The sequence below is a fragment of the Schistocerca nitens genome, chromosome 3, assembly GCF_023898315.1.
Source record: "Schistocerca nitens isolate TAMUIC-IGC-003100 chromosome 3, iqSchNite1.1, whole genome shotgun sequence".
Taxonomy (NCBI): Eukaryota; Metazoa; Arthropoda; class Insecta; order Orthoptera; family Acrididae; genus Schistocerca; species Schistocerca nitens.
In genome coordinates, this window is record NC_064616.1 from 486,815,179 (window position 1) to 486,832,964 (window position 17,786).

Consider the following 17,786-nt stretch of genomic DNA (forward strand, 5'->3'; position numbering starts at 1 on the left):
AACGTTAGTTGACGTTTTTGGATTCGGCTGTTAGTTTCTAGATGCATACAGAAGACTGGGGAACATTTACGCGAATTTCTTTTCGAAATTTAAAAAAAATGTGTGTGAAATCTTTTGGGACTTAACTGCTAAGGACATCAGTCCCTAGGCTCACACACTACTTAACCTAAATCATCCTAAGGACAAACACACACACCCATGCCCGAGAGAGGACTCGAACCTCCGCCGGGACCAGCTGTCGAAATTTCATGATATGCATATCACACAACACAACAATGAATAAACAAACCACACTACAAAACTTTTTAAATATATTTTGTTGTAGTAAACATAATTACAGTCCTACTTAGAGCAGTTAACATGGTAAAACACAATAACTTTACTGGCAGTAAACAATTTTTTTGACAGACTACCACCTGTCAATTTAATATGGCCAACATGGAAGTATATATGTTGGTTAAAGGTCTATACATTATGATTGCCAAGTTGTAATTAATGCACCCAAAAAATAATGTATCTGCTGTGGCCCTATCGTAGTAAGCCTATCTTAACATCTGAAACACTGGATCCATTCTTGATTTCTTTTTGATTGGTTGTATCGTTTCAAACAGTAAACACAAAGGCAATTTCCATCCTCCTCATCACACTGCTGCAGGTTATAGGAGAAAGGAAGAAGAACTGCATGGAACTTTCCTTGAGACAGGAGGTTAGCTGACAGACGCATTGAAAGGATTAGTTTGTGATAGGAGATTGAGAGGAAGGAGTAAATAAAAATGATAAGCGACGTAAAGAAAAGTTGAAATCATGCGAACAAGAGGATGCCAGGAGACATGAGGGCATGAATTGTTACCATGTGAAAACCTGTCTTTGGACAGATCGTTACTGATGACATCAGAAGTAGGCCTAGCCACATTTTCCCTCGTTCTTGTTTTTAGCAGTTCCTTGCCCTTAGTAGGCCATACCATCGTAGAATTAATTCCTTATGCTTCAGATTCATTAGCTTCAAATGACATTTTTAGCAATTTCTACCCTTTTATTCTCCTATGCCTTCGTTTTTTTTCAGATTGTTTTTCAAGCTGCTGTCGTTTTAAAGTTTCCTTGACTGGAGTATCAGGATAGCAATGCAAAATAGGATGCAAACGGTAATAACTTTGCTGCTCTCAAATCATACAATGTATCTTGTAAAGTAGAATAATTTCATACACTGAACATATATTTGTCTATTCTTAATTCTTAAATGTATGCCCACTTAGCGGTGATCCTGAATAGCAAACTCCTTTTCATTCATCATGTCCGCAACAAGAGGATTCAACTGTACCCCCTACACCAATGGTATCCCCTGCTGAGTAATGTTCAGATGAGCTTCCAAACAAAGCTTTGGCTGTATCAAGCAACAATTTTATCTGCACTTCTTTGTAGCTACTCTACATGGGGAACTACCAGCTCATCCAATCCTTGGCCACCAGAAGTCATTCGAGACAGATGCCTCGGCCTCATCTTAGGAACTCCAAGATGGTCGAGGATTGACAATCTTCAAGCCGACCTGAACGTCCCACACATCTCTAATCAGATACATCTGCAACATAGAAGCTCCTCTGTAGGACTTCAGGCCCACTACCTGACACATGAAATATACTGGCTCTATCGTTCCACAATGGCGGTACCAAGTGAGGATCCGTTGAGCGATCGTTGAGGCCCTCAATAATTCGATCCAACGTCATAGGCTACGAGCCCTTCCTCCTGCTCAGCTTTAATGCAAGGTAGTGCTTTGGTGGTTCACTGTCGCTCTGTCTCTCTCTCGCTCTCTCTCTCTCTCTCTCTCTCTCTCTCTCTCTCTCTCTCACACACACACACACACACACACACGCACACACACACAGAGAGAGAGAGAGAGAGAGAGAGGGAGAGAGAGACATACAAAAAACCAGAAGGCTGTGTGTGGTGCAAACGTTGTGAAGAAAGTGGGCAACCATACCATGAAGATGCACTCATACTTCCTACAGCCCACTGAGTGAGTTTCAAAGGGGTCAAATTGTGGCCTTCCGAGTGGCAGGATGGTCCTTTCAGAGAATTGCCACACAAGCTGGACGAGTTACATCATCTGTGCAACGATGCTGGTATCAGTGGTCCCATGAACATTCTCATACCCACAGAGAAGGTTCTGGACGTCCACACAGCACAGACGCCCGCCGATCGTCTTATTGTAAGGGCAGCAGTGATAGATTCTATAGCCACCACACCAAAGATAAGAGGGCTTGTGTGCACAGACGTGTCAGCATAAACTGTTGTGAACCGATTATTAGAAGCGGACTATGGATACGTACACCTCTAGCCCATCTTCCACTGACGCCAAAGTATCAACGTGCTTGGCTCAACTGGTGCCGTCAGAGGATCACTGGAAAGATGGAAAGCCGCGCCCTGGTCATCACCTATGAAAGCAGATGCTGCCTAATCGCAAGTGGTGAATGTTTGCATGTACGATGTCGACCTGGTGAGTGCTTTCCCGTACGGCGCATCTGTGCAAGACACGCTGGCTCCACTACAGGCCTTATAGTATGGGATGCGATAAGCTACGACTCTTATTGACTTTTGGTGTTCCTGGAGGGGACGTTAACCAGCGCTCAGTACCTGCAGAATGTTTTTAGACCCATTCATTTACCATTCTTGCAACATGAAAGTGATGTGTTGTTCCAACGGGATAATGCTCTCCCACACACGCCTGTGAAACTCAAATGTGTTCTGCAAGAAGTACACCAACTTCCCTGGCCATCATAATCTGATTTTCTCCACTCGAACAAGTGTGGGATATGATGAGACGAGAAGTGGGTGAACAGGTCGAGCAGGCGTGGAATAACGTTCCCCAGGACAGTATTCGACATCTGTATGATCGATTGGATGCCAGAGTCAGCGCCTGCATTGCCACCTGTAGGAGGCTACACCACATACTAATGCGTGTAATAATTTTAAACTGAGTTGACTTCATCGCTCGTACATGTCGTCTGTATCACGAAGAATCACGTCTGTGTAGTGCTACCAGTCACGTGTCTCACAGCAGACTGGCTGTGCATTGGTAATTGATTAAAACTGGGTCAGACGTCACGATTTCTCTGCGCACTTCATATCTACACAGACAAATCGATGTGTGTGGACCAGGAATCGGCACAGATATAAAATTTACTCGAAGCAGGAATATGGCGCCACGAAGCGAGCTCTAAATGTATCCTACTCATTGTAGTTTTTCTCTTTTTAGGGACCAAACACATTTATTGCAGGTGGAAACTAAAAAACATTGCGATTGAGAGAAAAGGCTGCAGTATAATATTCAACAGGTTGTAAAAAAAAAAATCAGGAAATCAGACGTACTTCAATATTAAAAAGTAAAGTAAAAGTGTAACTGATGTTCCACTCCTACAGCTGACAGGAATATTTGTTAAAAAGAAAAATTACAGTTAAAAATTTCATTGATGCTGCAATAATCAAATATAGAGCAAAAGCAGGGATGAGAAAGGAAACTGGCCCCTCCTTTCATAGGAATGTGCATTTGATATAGTGTAAGAGAAAAAGAAACGATTATTTTTCAAGGTATAGGTAATCTAGCATTAATTGCCATAAACATCTGAATGAGTAGATTAGCAATACTCATAAATTGTTGTTAATAACCTTACATAAATAGCTAGGAATGGCTACTTCTGTCTGTTGACATCTTATTTGACTTGTTCCAAACCTGTGAAAGTTCTCCTTCATGATGGCGCTAACAGAATGCAGTGTGTGAATGAATAAATGAGAAAAAAACCATCAAGAAAATGAAAGTTATTTAACTTGTGGCAACAAAGGGAAAAGATATAGAAAACAAATTGAAGATCGTACGATGCAATGAATTGTCTGAAGTAAATCAATCACGTTGACAACAGGAGATTAAATAATAATCACAATCTGGAAAGTGTCTTGTGTCTTATATAAATGGTTTGTATATATTTTTCGTAAGACTGATAGCAAATAGCGCTGTAGTAGTACTACCTCTATTCTAAAATAATAAGTACACCAGAGCAGTAATTGTTTTATCTTAGTTTAAGTCTAGGATATCTGCCAAGAAGCTAGACGAAATTCTTTTATAGTACTTTTTCAGCATTTGGTAACATGAATGATTTCAAAACAAGTCGTCATGTGATGATCCGTTAAAAAATAAGAAAAACAGGGTATAAAAAGCAGACAGAAACTATTTACAGGTTGATTCTTACAATGAAGGAAACGGCAACCAGCCACTACTGACCACATTATTTATATACTCATATGGCGACTTTACCGGTTTAGGACCGACAGGTTTATCGTCAGATGGCTGCTAACTTCTGGATGCACATTTATTAATATTTACATTGGTTTTCTGCTGTCTATTCCCCCTTGTGGTGAAAGATCCTTGGGATGGTAGTGCCGTAGAAAATCCCACGTCATTTTTTTGCAAAACTGACATCTTGTCTTCATGAAATAGTTAAGAGTATATGAAGCACTTATTTCGTTTATGTGTATCCACTTGGCGTAAAACACGACACACACATATCAAAAACATTCTGCCACATGGGAAAATATATTCAAAGATTGCTATGTATAGCATATTGTTACCTTTATATATATTTACCCATGTAGCAAAAACTATTTATAACATATCACCATCTTTGTTTATATACACACATCAAAAAAGTTTTGCATCACCTCGGTTCCGAGAATTCCGGAACCTGTACAAATGGTTCAAATGGCTCTGAGTACTATGGGACTTAACATCTATGGTCATCAGTCCCCTAGAACTTAGAACTACTTAAACCTGACTAACCTAAGGACATCACACAACACCCAGTCATCACGAGGCAGAGAAAATCCCTGACCCCGCCGGGAATCGAACCCGGGACCCCGGGCGTGGGAAGCGAGAACGCTACCGCACGACCACGAGCTGCGGACGGAACCTGTACAGGAAATTGGAATTGAGATCAACAAAAACATCATTTCCGCCCTCCTTATTGCCCATGAAAACCACACATTGTATGTTGTACCACCATACAGCGATACCTTCAGAGGTGGTGACCCAGATTGCTGTACACACTAGTATCTCTAATACCCAGAAGCACGTCCTCTTGCATTGACGAATGCCTGTATTCGTCGTGGCATACTATCCACAAGTTCATCAAGGAATTGTTGGTCCAGATTGTCCCACTCCTCAACGGCGATTCGGCATAGACCCCTCAGAGTGGTTGGTGGGTCACGTCGTCCATAAACAGCCCTTTTCAATCTATCCCAAGCATGTTCGATAGGGTTCATGTCTGAAGAACACGCTAGCCACTCTAATCGAGCAATGTCGTTGTCCTGAAGAAAGTCATTTACAAGATGTGCACGATGGGGGCGCGAATTGTCGCCCATGAAGACGAATGCCTCGCCAATGTGCTGCCGATATGGTTGCACTATCGGTCAGAGGATGACAATCACGTATTGTACAGCCGTTATGGCGCTTTCCATGACCACTAGCGGTGTACGTCGGCCCCACATAATGCCACCGCAAAACTGCAGGGAATCTCCACCTTGCTACACTCGCTGGACAGTGTGTCTAAGGCGTTCAGCCTGACCGAGGTACCTCCAAACACGCCTCTGACGATTGTCTGGTTGAAGGCATATACGACACTAATTGGTGAAGGGATCGTGATGCCAACCCCGGGCGGTCCATCCGGCGTGTTGTTGGGCCCATCTGTACTGCGCTGCATGGTGTCGTGGTTGCAAAGATGGACCTCGCCATGGACGTCGGGAGTGAAGTTGCGCATCATGGAACCTATTGCACCCACTTTGAGTAGTAACACGACGTCCTGTGGCTGCACGAAAAGCATTATTCAACATGGCGGCGTTGCTGTCAGGGTTCCTCCGAGCCATAATCCGTAGGTAGCGGTCACCCACTGCAGTAGTAGCCCTTGGACGGCCTGAGTGAGGCATATCATCGACAGTTCCTGTCTCTCTGTATCTCCTCCATGTCCGAACAACATCACTTTGAAACTTCCTGGCAGATTAAAACTGTGTGCCGGACTGAGACTCGAACTCGGGACCTTTACCTTTCGCGGGCAAGTGCTCTACCAACTGAGCTACCAAAGCTTCTGTTAAGTTTGGAAGGTAGGAGACGAGGTACTGGCAGAAGTAAAGCTGTGAGGATGGGTCGTGAGTCGTGCTTGGGTAGCTCATTTGGTAGAGCACTTGCCCACGAAAGGCAAAGGTCCCGAGTTCGAGTCTCGGTCCTGCACACAGTTTTAATCTGCCAGGAAGTTTCATATCAGCGCACACTCCGCTGCAGAGTGAAAATTTCGTTCTGGAAACATCCCCCAGGCTGTGGCTAGGCCACGTCTCCGCAATATCCTCTCTTTCAGGAGTGCTAGTTCTGCAAGGTTCGCAGGAGAGCTTCTGTTAAGTTTGGTAGGTAGGAGACGAGGTACTGGCAGGAGTAAAGCTGTGAGGACCGGGCGTGAGTCGTGCTTGGGTAGCTCAGTTGGTAGAGCACTTGCCAGCGAAAGGCAAAGGTCCCGAGTTCGAGTCTCGGTCCGGCACACAGTTTTAATCTGCCAGGAAGTTTCATATCAGCGCACATTCTCCTGCAGAGTGAAAATCTCATTCTGGAAACATCACTTTGGTTCGCGCCGAGACGCCTGGACACTTCCGTTCCTGGCACAAAGTAACAATGCGGACGCGATCGAATCGCGGTATTCACCATCTAAGCATGGTTGAACTACAGACAACACGAGCCGTGTACCTCCTTCCTGGTGAACTGATCGGCTATCGGACCCCCTCTGTCTAATAGGCGCTGCTCATGCATGGTTGTTTACATCTTTGGGCGAGTTTAGTAACATCTTTGAACAGTCAAAGGGGCAGTGTCTGTGGAACAATATCCACTGTCAACGTCTATCTGAACCGGGGTGATGCAAAACCTTTTTTGGTGTGTTTATATTCCCATTTGGAAGAAATTATTTGGTGTGTGTGTGTGTGTGTGTAGTGCTTTACGTTATGTAGATTTATATTAATCAAATAAGTGCTTTATATACACTTCTTAACTATTTCGTGAAGACAAGACCACAACATTGCAACAAAATGACGTGGGATTTTCGAAGGCACCACCCTCCCAATTATCTTTCACCACAAGGAGGACAGAGAGCGGAAAACCAACGTAAACATCAATATATGTGCATCTAGATGCGAACAGGCGTCTGAAGACGAACCTGTCGGTTAGAAACCGCTAACGGCGTTATTTGTGTAAATAAATAGCATTATCGAAGGAAATTGGTTGTTATTTTCTTCTTTGCAAGAATCAGTCTGTATTTTGCACACAGTCACAGCCTCAAACTGTCAGTTTTCGACAAAATATCAGTCAGAAAGTAACTTACAAAATCGTACGATCTTCTATGTGCAAAAACACAATCTTGAATACTATGTAAATGGAGGTGAAGGGGGAGAATGGAAAGGAAAGGGAAGGACCTATTGATGTTAGCTGCATCGGGACTTCATGCAGAATCGGCGGGGATGAGTGAATGTGTGTGCTGGACTGGGATTCGAGCCCAGGATCGCCTACTTACAAGGCGGTTACATTAACCATTGTGCCACCGGGACACAGTGTTTACAGTACTGGTGCCGACGATCTCGAAACAGCTCTCAGCCAACCGACATTCCTGGCCATCGCCACCTATCTGCAGTCCTCGCCCATGTCCTCCACCCTCGCTACTTTGATGTTCCTGCAGCAGGTCAGACGAAATTGTGCATCCACACTGAAGGCGGTAGATTCATTGACCATGTCAGTGCTTGGTGTCTGTTCTTTCGGATATGTCCAAAAGAGCAGACATGACATGGAATCTACAGCTGTGTTAGATAATGACAATATATATTCATTCTGCACACCGAGAGAAGAAACACATGACTAAACAAATATCTGACTTAAACACGTCTTAGAGCCAGATTTGGAGCGATCCCCTGTCCACACACTCTATCCTGTCTGTGCAGACGTTATTTCAACCCACATATTTGACAATTTCGCTCACAGTACCAACTCCAACTTTCAGGTTTGTTCACATTCTAGTATCTGCGCAAATTCCCTGTTCACATGGGACGATCTGTCTGCACAGATATCATGTGCGCAGACAGATTGTTGAGTGCGGACGGGCGTTAATAGCATAAATCGTGTGGACGCACGAAATTTTTGGCAATCTTTGTCCATGCAACCAAATCACATTGGGTCGTATGAATAAAAACGAGAACATTCTCCAGAGTAGATACTCAGAGCAAAAGAACATTCTCAGAGAAAATTCTCAGTTTTGTATGAATAAAAACCTCCATGAATTAAAACTACGAAGCATAAACTCTGCCCTGGGAGTTGGTTGGTTGGTTGGTTTTGGGGAAGGAGACCAGACAGCGTGGTCATCGGTCTCATTGCCCTGGGAGTTCTTTCCCACTACCTCTCCTCCTTATTGAGTATGTTGTCACCAAATATATTAAAATCCAACATCTTTGGTTCTCATTTTGTTTTCATTTGTGTGTGTTTGTGTTACCGAAAGTTTTTCTTACTTTATTTCTGTACCGAAATGGAAGATTCTGAATTATCCTTTGTGAGTATTATAAAAGATTATCCTGCTGTTATCAGTAAATCACAAACTCTGGTTGCAACAGAGCAGATAGTATAATGGAAATACAACATCGTTACAGAGTTAGTTTTGTAAAAGACACTTCAGACAACTAGATTATGAAAGAACTGCACAATATGGAGTCGTGTATCAAGTCTAAGACAAGTTTAAATAAGACGTGTAACATTAAGATCTCACTAAAAAATAGATAACAAATGTTTTTTTTAAGTTTTTAGATGGAGATGATTGCAAGTCAAGTACCCACAGAATTCCTGGTAAGTCCCATTCTTTCCGTTTTTTTTTTTTTTTGTTTTCATTATGTGCTTAATGTTCTGAAATTATGAATTAGCAAAATATTTATTTTTAATGTGAAAATGAAATTCGTTTGATATTTGACCACTTTTCTGTAAAAGTATCACAGTGTACTATGCAGGAAATTCGACAAACTCCTCCCACCTGCTTGCTATACATACTAACTAGAAACTGAGCCATGACACACAATACTATTACTTTTTTTTATTAGGAGCTTGTGCAGTAGGTTCTTCCACCTCTGTTGTCATCTCTTCCCCAGAGGTTACTTCGTAGGTAATTGATACCGATTGTACATTCTTTGAAACAGAAGCAGTTTTGCAGCAACCACAAATTGTCACAGCAGGCGCTACAGATCTGATGGGTCCAGAAATTGTTATACCTTCGCACTCGCCTGCTTTGGGACCGGCGAGAGTGTCGAAACGATGCAGACTAAGCATGGAAACGGATGAGACGATGAACTTGTCTAATTCTGAACTGAAACGACTAGTGTTATCGTACCAATTACATATTCTGAAGAGGAAGAAGCAGAAACTGATGCGTCAAGAACGAGAAAAACAATAGAATGAATTGCGTAATGTCACAGTACAACACCGTTTTTTAGAAACAAAATATGCTTTTTAAGTGAATGTTCGTTTACACTCTTCATTTACCGAATTCCATATCCTCTTAAAGAAGTAATTCAGTAAAAATTTTGTTTTTAATGAAACAATAAGAGTAACGTAATCCAATTTGAAATGTTAAAAAATGTGTGCTCTTATTTACTGTTGTGGCAGGCAAATACCTTCACCACAGACTTGAAACAATTTTTGGGAAAGAGGAACAAAGAGATTAACTTATTCCTATTTTAAATGCTACAGGTTAAACAGTTCATGCACTTATTTACCGTAGCACCTGCTGAATGCCTTCACCATACTCTTGAAACATTTTTTGGTAACGTGGAACAAGAAGAGTAACTTATTTGTGTTTTAAATGTTACAGGTCAAACAGTTTGTGCACTTATTTACTGTAGTATCTGACAATTCTGTTCCAGTTTGAATTGTTACAGGTTAAACAATGTTTGATGAAAGTAAAATCGATGAGAGAGGAGGAAGAAAAACACTAAACAGCATTTTACTATGTGACATCAGAACACTGTTTTTTATTTTCATCAAAATATTATTGTATCTGAAGAAGAAAAACTTATTTTAATTACAAAAAATACATGAGTTATGTTAAGTTATACAATGTTTTGACGTATTACATTAACAATTTCTCATCTTCTATTTGTTCCTCTTCCTCTTTTGCCAATATAGGAAGATTGTTGTCACTAGGTGGCTCAAAATCCTCATCCCCTCTATGTTTTGCTATGTTGTCACAGCAGGCGCTACAGATCTGATGGTTCCAGAAATTGTTATACCTTCGCACTCGCCTGCTTTGGGACCGGCGAGAGTGTCGAAACGATGCAGACTAAGCATGGAAACGGATGAGACGATGCAAAACGAAACAGGATACTATTACAATGAGGATTTTTCTTTGAGCAGGCTTTATTTTATTTTGCAGAATTGGGAAACGCCGTTTTACTTGACCAATGCACCGTTCGATTATCACCCTTTCCTTAGAGTGAAGTCTGTTGTACGCCCTCTCATCAGATGTTTCGCGGTTTTGAAACGGTGTCATTAACCACAATGCAATGCCATGTCCTTTGACTCCTAAAATTAAGGCATTGTACTGGTTTTCTCGAAATATTCGGTACGCATCCGAGTTTCTCCATATCCTAGCGTCATGTACAGACCCAGGCCATGAAGCATCAACATTCGTAAACATTTCACTGTAATTAAATATCACCTACATATTTATAGATGGAAGGCCCTTTCGATTAACATATTGGTCTCCATGTGTAGAAGGTTTCATTATAGGTATATGCGTTAAGTCTAGGACCCCCACTGCACATGGAAACCTGTATCTAGACTGCCACTTAACTTTAGCTGTTTATAGTTCGTTAATGTTTCTCGGAAATCGGATACACAACGGTGTTTTTCTGTTAACCTGCTGCATACATATGAAAATGTTAGTGATACTGTTGTCTGGTGTATTCCTAAGTCTTCTCCTACACCAGTCTGAAAGCCTGGATCCGCTAAATAGCGCAAAAATGTTTTCATTTTGCATTCGTTGGAAAGGGCACCTCCTCTTCTTTCGTGGTTTTCGGGAAGAAAGTGATTCGCCAGCCAAATAATGTTTTCACTGATAAATCAGTATAAATTTCTACAGTTTCTCTCTTCTGTGTTCCTTCGTAGTATGTATATCTTTTTCTACCTTTCGAGAACCATAAATTCCGCCATTTTCAGTAAAAACACTCGGTAACACTTAATCACAGCAGTACTTTCTCAGCTTGAAGTATGCTACGGAGCTCACTTATAAAAACAAGAGTGAGAGAATCTTCTCCGCTTGTGAGAAAGTTCTCTGGTTTTATTCATACGAAATCGGAGAATATTCTTTGTTTTGGGCAACTTCCCCACCCTTCAACTCACGCTGAGAACATACTCGAGTGAAGTATATTCTCAGACTTGTTTTATTCATGCCAATCAGAGAACTTTCTCCGAACTTCTGAGTATGAAGTATATTCTACGTTTTATTCATACAACCCATTGTGTGGACTGGCCGCAAGTGACGTCACGAACATTAGCCAATCACTGAATCGCCAACGCACAGCGAGACTGTGGCGAAACGCTTCTGCTGACTAGGCGATACCCACAGAGTTTTCTTTGTCCGTAAGTGTTGTGCAAGGAAGTTCTTTGATAACGCGGCGCCTGTTTGACAAATAAAATCTCTGTTTTTTAAACTTACGTCAAGTGACAGCAGACGGATTTTCCTTGGAGAGTGCATGTCTTGGTGTCCTTTGTTTTCCCTGTTCTGTGTAATGGTCACATGATGAAAGAGTTGCTTCGTCTGGATTTTAGTCATTCCTTATCAGTATTTAGATTGTATTTCAGTTTGCCTTCCTGAACAGACTACTGTGTATGTGCGTGTGTTTGTTCTCCAGTATAGAATGTGTGGCGTCTTACCAAATAGTCATGTCGAGTACGAAAGTTTGCAAGATGAAACAGTACAAATTATTGAAGACGAAGTCCTCGTAAAATGTTGGGGGTATAAATGTAACTGTGCCAAAACATTCTTGTTTTATATTTCATCGATTTTACTTGTTGGGACGCCTTATTTGGTGCTTCATTGGTGGTCTCACTACGAGGCCTACCTAAAATGTTCAAGGTGTTCATTATCAGACGCTGACCATGTACTTCTTGTGAGTATATTGCTTTCTTATACGTATTTTTAAAGTCTTAGTTCAATCAGTCACACTTCTTTTCCATTAGACCAAGTGCTTTAGCTAGGTTTGTTAATGATGTGTTTCATAAACGTTTGAACTTTATTGTGTTATTGTTCTTCTGGGATAATAGACATGCTCGAAAAATTCAGCAATTGGAAATTTCAAGTAATCATTCACGAGGATTAGAAAATTGTGATATCATTAAGAATGTGGGTATAATTTAAGTGACTATTTTTGTCTTTAGGAAGTAGTAAGTAGAATTCCTGTGGATCTGTAAGAATATAATGGGCGTATTATGTTCCAGCGTGTATTGTCATGTACGTGACTTACAGCTGTATAAAAATTAGCTTCTTTTCTAAGTGTCTCTTACATCTTAAGTTGTTGAAAGTATCAATGGCTCATGTTTTATCACTTTCTGAGCAAATCAGTTGCTCATGTTTCTGAAGTCGGAGCGTATAGGCCACTGTTACGTTCATTGCAGTCATTAAGTTAATTATGGAGTATTGTTTGTTTATTTAAATAGTTTCCTTGTTTTCCGTTGCACGCCACTCAAATCTTAGAATGAACTTGTGATCACTGGAGAGAACGCACTGACTGAAACTACTGCTCTTGTCATAACTAAATCTTAAAGGCTCACGACTCTTACTATTAAAACACTGTAGTGTTCAGACACACAAGTTAATGAATGCATGACTTGGATGGAATCTGAGATACCTAAGGATTAGTGTTGAGAAGCTGAAAATACTAGCAAATTTAAACAAAGTGATTAACCAGTGCCAAGATGAAGACTAGTGTAATGAGGAAATAAGTGGTGGTTTAGTTGTATTTTTCAATGGAGTACGAAATTTGAAGCTAGTGGCATGTGCACTGATGGCACATTCTTTCTTGGAAGCCTTTTGACACATTACCTCAATGTCCTGCAGTAAACAGTACCATTGCTTTCTGAATATTTGATAAGATTTGCAACTAGACTGAAGGCTTTGTAAGAGATAGAATCCAGTATGTCATCCTGAATATGAAGATTCCATGACAAGTGAAAGTAACAACTGATGACCCTCGCATAAGTGACCTATAGCTATTATTACACTCTTATGTTTCTAAATGACTTTGAATATTCTGTTGGCAGTGCTCTGGATCTTTGAAAATGAAATGTTACAATGAAAGTTTTTGTAAAATGCAGAACTACTTTGGACAGCATCTTTGCAAATAATGCAGTTGATTTTCAGATAAACAAGTTTAATACAACATTCTTGGCCAGGCAGAATTATCCTACATTTTTACCTACACCTTGTGTAAGAAGTCATTACCACTGGTTAATTGAAATTAAAATATTTATGTGATATTCACTGTTACCTAGCATGGAATATGTGCCTACACCTGTCACATGTGCAGATGCCCGACTAAGGACGCCTAGTAGAACTTCTGTATTGGTAATGAGAGGAATGTTACACAGTCTCAGGATGAATACCACACTGGACTGATTTGGGTTCATGAAATTACAGTTTGTACAAAATCTTGGAACTTCCTGATAGGTTAAAACAGTGTGCAGGATCACGACTCTAACTGGGGACCTTTGTCTTTCATGGGCAAGTGAACTATAGACTGAACTATCCAAGCACAACTCACAGCTCACCCCCCCCCCCCCAGTCTCTCCTGCAGAAGGCTCATTATCTCATTAAAACTACAACAGCCTACAGCTATTTGAACTTGCTTACTGTATTCAAGTTGTGATCTTCCTCTACAATTTTTGCCTTTCACACTACTCTTCATTACCAAATGATAGTTCCTTGATGCCTCAGGATATGTCCTATCAACTGATCCCTTCTTTTAGTCTATAATTGGTAAAGCACTGTGAAGTGCATGGCAGAGGGTACATCCCATTGTACCGATTGTTACGGTTTCTTCCCATCCCTGAATGCCTCTGTATGTGCTGTAATTATTCTAATGTTATCATCATGTACCCTACATGAGCGATACATAGGGGGGTTGTAGTATATTCCTAGAGTCATCATTCAAAGCTGTTTCTTGAAACTTTGTTTGTAGACTTTTTTGGGATAGTTTATTTACCTTAGAGTCTGTGAGTCCAGTTATTTCAACAACTTAGTGACACTCTCCCATGAATCAAACAAACCTGTGGCCATTCATGCTGCCCTTCTCTATATACATTCAGTATCCCCTATTTGTCCTGTGGTATGGGTCCCACACATCACACGTAGACTACTGCACTTCCCCAGTATTCTACCAATAAACCAAAGTTTGCCACCTGTTTTAGCCACAACTGAGCCTATGTGATCATTCCATTTTATGTCCCTTTGAAGAATTACATGCAGGTATTTGTACGAGTTGGTCAATTCCAGCTGTGACTCGTTGATCATAGGATATTATGTTTTTTAGTTTTGTGAAGTGCACAATTGTACCTATTTGAACATTTAAATCAAGTTACCAATCTTTACACCACTTTGAGATCTTATCAAGATCTGACTGAATATTTATGCAGTTTCTTTCAGATGGTACTTCATTATAGATAACTATGTCAACTGCCAAAAGTATGATCTTACTATTGATGTGGTCTACAAGGTCATTAATGTGCAGCATGAACAGTAAGGGTCCCAACACACTTCCCTAGGGCACACCTGAAGTTACTTCGACATTTGACAATGAGTCTGCATACAAGATAATGTGCTGTATCCCTCATACCGAAAAGTCCTCAATCCAGTCCGGTCACAAATTTCACGTGATCGTACTTGTAGAAGTCAAGAAATATTGCATCTACCACCTGCCTTGATCCAAAGCTTTCAGTATGTCGGGTGAGAAAAGTGCAAGTTGAGTTTCACATGATCGATGTGTGTGGAATCCATGCTGGTTGTCATGGAGGAGATCATTCTGTCTGAGATACCTCATTATATTTGAGGTCATAATATTTTCTAAGAGTCTACAACAAGTTATTGCCCCCCCCCCCCCCTCTGGGGATCCAGAACTCTTTTGTGGTTATGTGCGTAGCGAGCACGGGACCCCAAGCTAGTGTGGCCGTCTTTCCTTTCCAGGCTGCATACCTTCCGTTTCCACATCCTTCCCCATCCTCCTCCACCCCTCACCTCCGCCTCTTCCCTTCCCTTTCTCCCCCTCTTTTCCTTACCTCTTCTCTTTACCCTCTTCTCCACTGCGGTGTTTGAGACCTCTCTTTGTTCCTCCCTTTCTCTTTCTTCCTCCCTGTGCATGTCTAAAGACCAACCCACGCATTCATACGCGTAGCTGGTGATGGGGTAACGCGTAATTCCCCACCCCGGGTAGACAGGTAGGACACGTACGTACCCCCTGGTAACAGCCAGGCCCAGGGAGGGGTGATTACCCGAGCTGGTACCTTCCAAAAGTGCCAATTGGTCCCTCCGTCCGTTTCTCGGGAGGTGTGACCTGAGGTGTGAACAATCGCCTAAGGCAGGAGTGCCCTCAGAGAGGGCCCCCACAAGGAAGGAGCACGCCTTCGGGGATGCCGGTAATCATGGAGGATACTTCCGCAATGGTTTCCTCATCATCTACTATGCCTGCTCACAAGCGAAAGTTAAATGAGTCTCAGCCACGGACAGTTCTTCCATCAGTGCCGCTGTTCCTTGTGGTTTCTCGGTTGGATGAAGGTAAAGTCTTCTACACAGTCAACCCTTTCATTATTCAGAAAGGTGTCAATGCAATTGCAGGTCCTGTAGACTCTTGTTCCCGATTACGAAATGGCACCTTGTTGGTAGAAACAGTCAGTGACCTCCAGGCACAGAAATTTCTGCATACTTCACTGCAACACACCTTTCCTGTCCGAGTGGAAGTGCACCGCACTTTAAATTCATCACATGGGGTGGTTTATACACGCTCCCTCGACAGATTGTCCGACAAGGAAATTCAAAACTACCTGTCTGACCAGGGCGTAACGGCTGTTCGAGTCATGAAAAGGGTTGACAAGGAGTTGGTTCCAACCCGTACTGTCTTCTTGACATTTGACAGAGTTCACCTTCCATCGAACATAAGAGCGGGCTATGAGATAATTTCCATTCGCCCTTATATCCCAAACCTTACCCATTGCTATCGGTGTCAGCGGTTCAATCATACTAGCCAGTCGTGTTCCAATCCGGCCAAATGTGTTACGTATGGCAAAGATGCCCATGACTGTGCTTGTCCACCTCCATCTCCTCATTGCATCAACTGTATGGGTGACCACTCTGCTTCCTCTAGAGATTGCCTCAGTTTCAAAGATGAACGGCTCATTCAGGAAATCAGAGTGAAGGAAAAGGTGTTGACCTTTGCTGCTCGAAAGTTATTCGCCAGTCGAAAGCCCACCCTGCTTCCTCTAGAGATTGCCTCAGTTTCAAAGACGAACGGCTCATTCAGGAAATCAGAGTGAAGGAAAAGGTGTTGACCTTTGCTGCTCGAAAGTTATTCGCCAGTCGAAAGCCCACTGTGCCTCACGCAGGTAAATACAGCACTGTCCTTGCCTCTCCTTGACCTACAAAGGATGCAGCCACGCAGACTTGTGATCTCACCTTTAGTGCCACAGTCGTCAGATCGGCCAGTAGAAAGATCGCCCGTTCAACCTCCCCACTAACACGTGCTCACTCCATGGCTCACTCTTCATCGGGTTCTGCTAAATCACGAGCTCCAAAATCAGACACCCAGACTTCCAAAAAAGAGCCTACTCGTGAAGATTTTATATGTACCCCGACTTCATAACCATCGATTCCTCACTCATCTCAACGTCCTGTTTCAAAGAAGGCTAATAAGAAACCCAGTTCCTCTCCTTCTCCACCACGGCGTGTCTCATCTACAGCACCACCTGGCGGTAACCGCCCTCTGCCGTCTTCTGTGTTGCCAAGGCGTACTGCTGGCAGCTGATTGCTGGTGGCAGGAGCTGCTCCCCAATAACCTATGGATCAGGATCTTCTGCCTTCGGCTGAATGCCATTCCACGCTGTCGGCCGCCGGCTCTGAGCAGTCACATTCTTCCCTTTTCTGTCCACCTTATGTCCATTATCCATTGGAATATCCGCAGCATTCGAGCCAAACGGGATGAATTGGCAATCCTCTTACGATCCTACTCGCTGGTCATCTTCTGTCTTCAGGAAACAAAGCTGCGTCCCCATGATTACTTTGTTTTCCCTCATTTTCAGTCAGTCTGACTTGGTCTCCCCTCTTTTGATGACACTCCAGCACATGGAGGACTCATGATTCTTCTCCATGATACTGTCCATTATCACCCAATCCCCTTAAACAGTTCCTTCCAAGCTGTTGCTGTCCATCTATCGCTTTCTGGATACACCTTCTCTCTTTGTACTGTATACATTCCATTGTCCACACCAATGGCAAGAGCTGATCTCCTTCATCTTCTTGGTCAGCTTCCGCCCCTCTATTTACTGGTTGGGGACTTCAATCCTCACCACCCGCTTTGGGGATCTCCGCGTCCTTGACCGTGCGGCTCACTATTGATAGACATCTTCCACCAAGCAGATCTTGTTTGCCTTAACGCTCGGGACCTTACACTTTTGTCTCTCATTTGGACCTTTCTGT

General features: G+C 42.4%; 1 protein-coding gene across 1 annotated transcript in view; it reads left to right on the plus strand.

Annotated features, from left to right (window-relative positions):
- Positions 1–11,785: 11,785 nt before the first annotated feature.
- Positions 11,786–17,786, plus strand: part of LOC126249633 (polyamine-transporting ATPase 13A3-like) — a 264,428-nt gene continuing 258,427 nt past the window's right edge. The window contains exon 1 of the mRNA XM_049951311.1: positions 11,786–12,216. Coding sequence (XP_049807268.1) covers positions 11,965–12,216 — 252 coding nt within the window. The 5' untranslated portion in view covers positions 11,786–11,964. The remainder of the gene's footprint in view (positions 12,217–17,786) is intronic.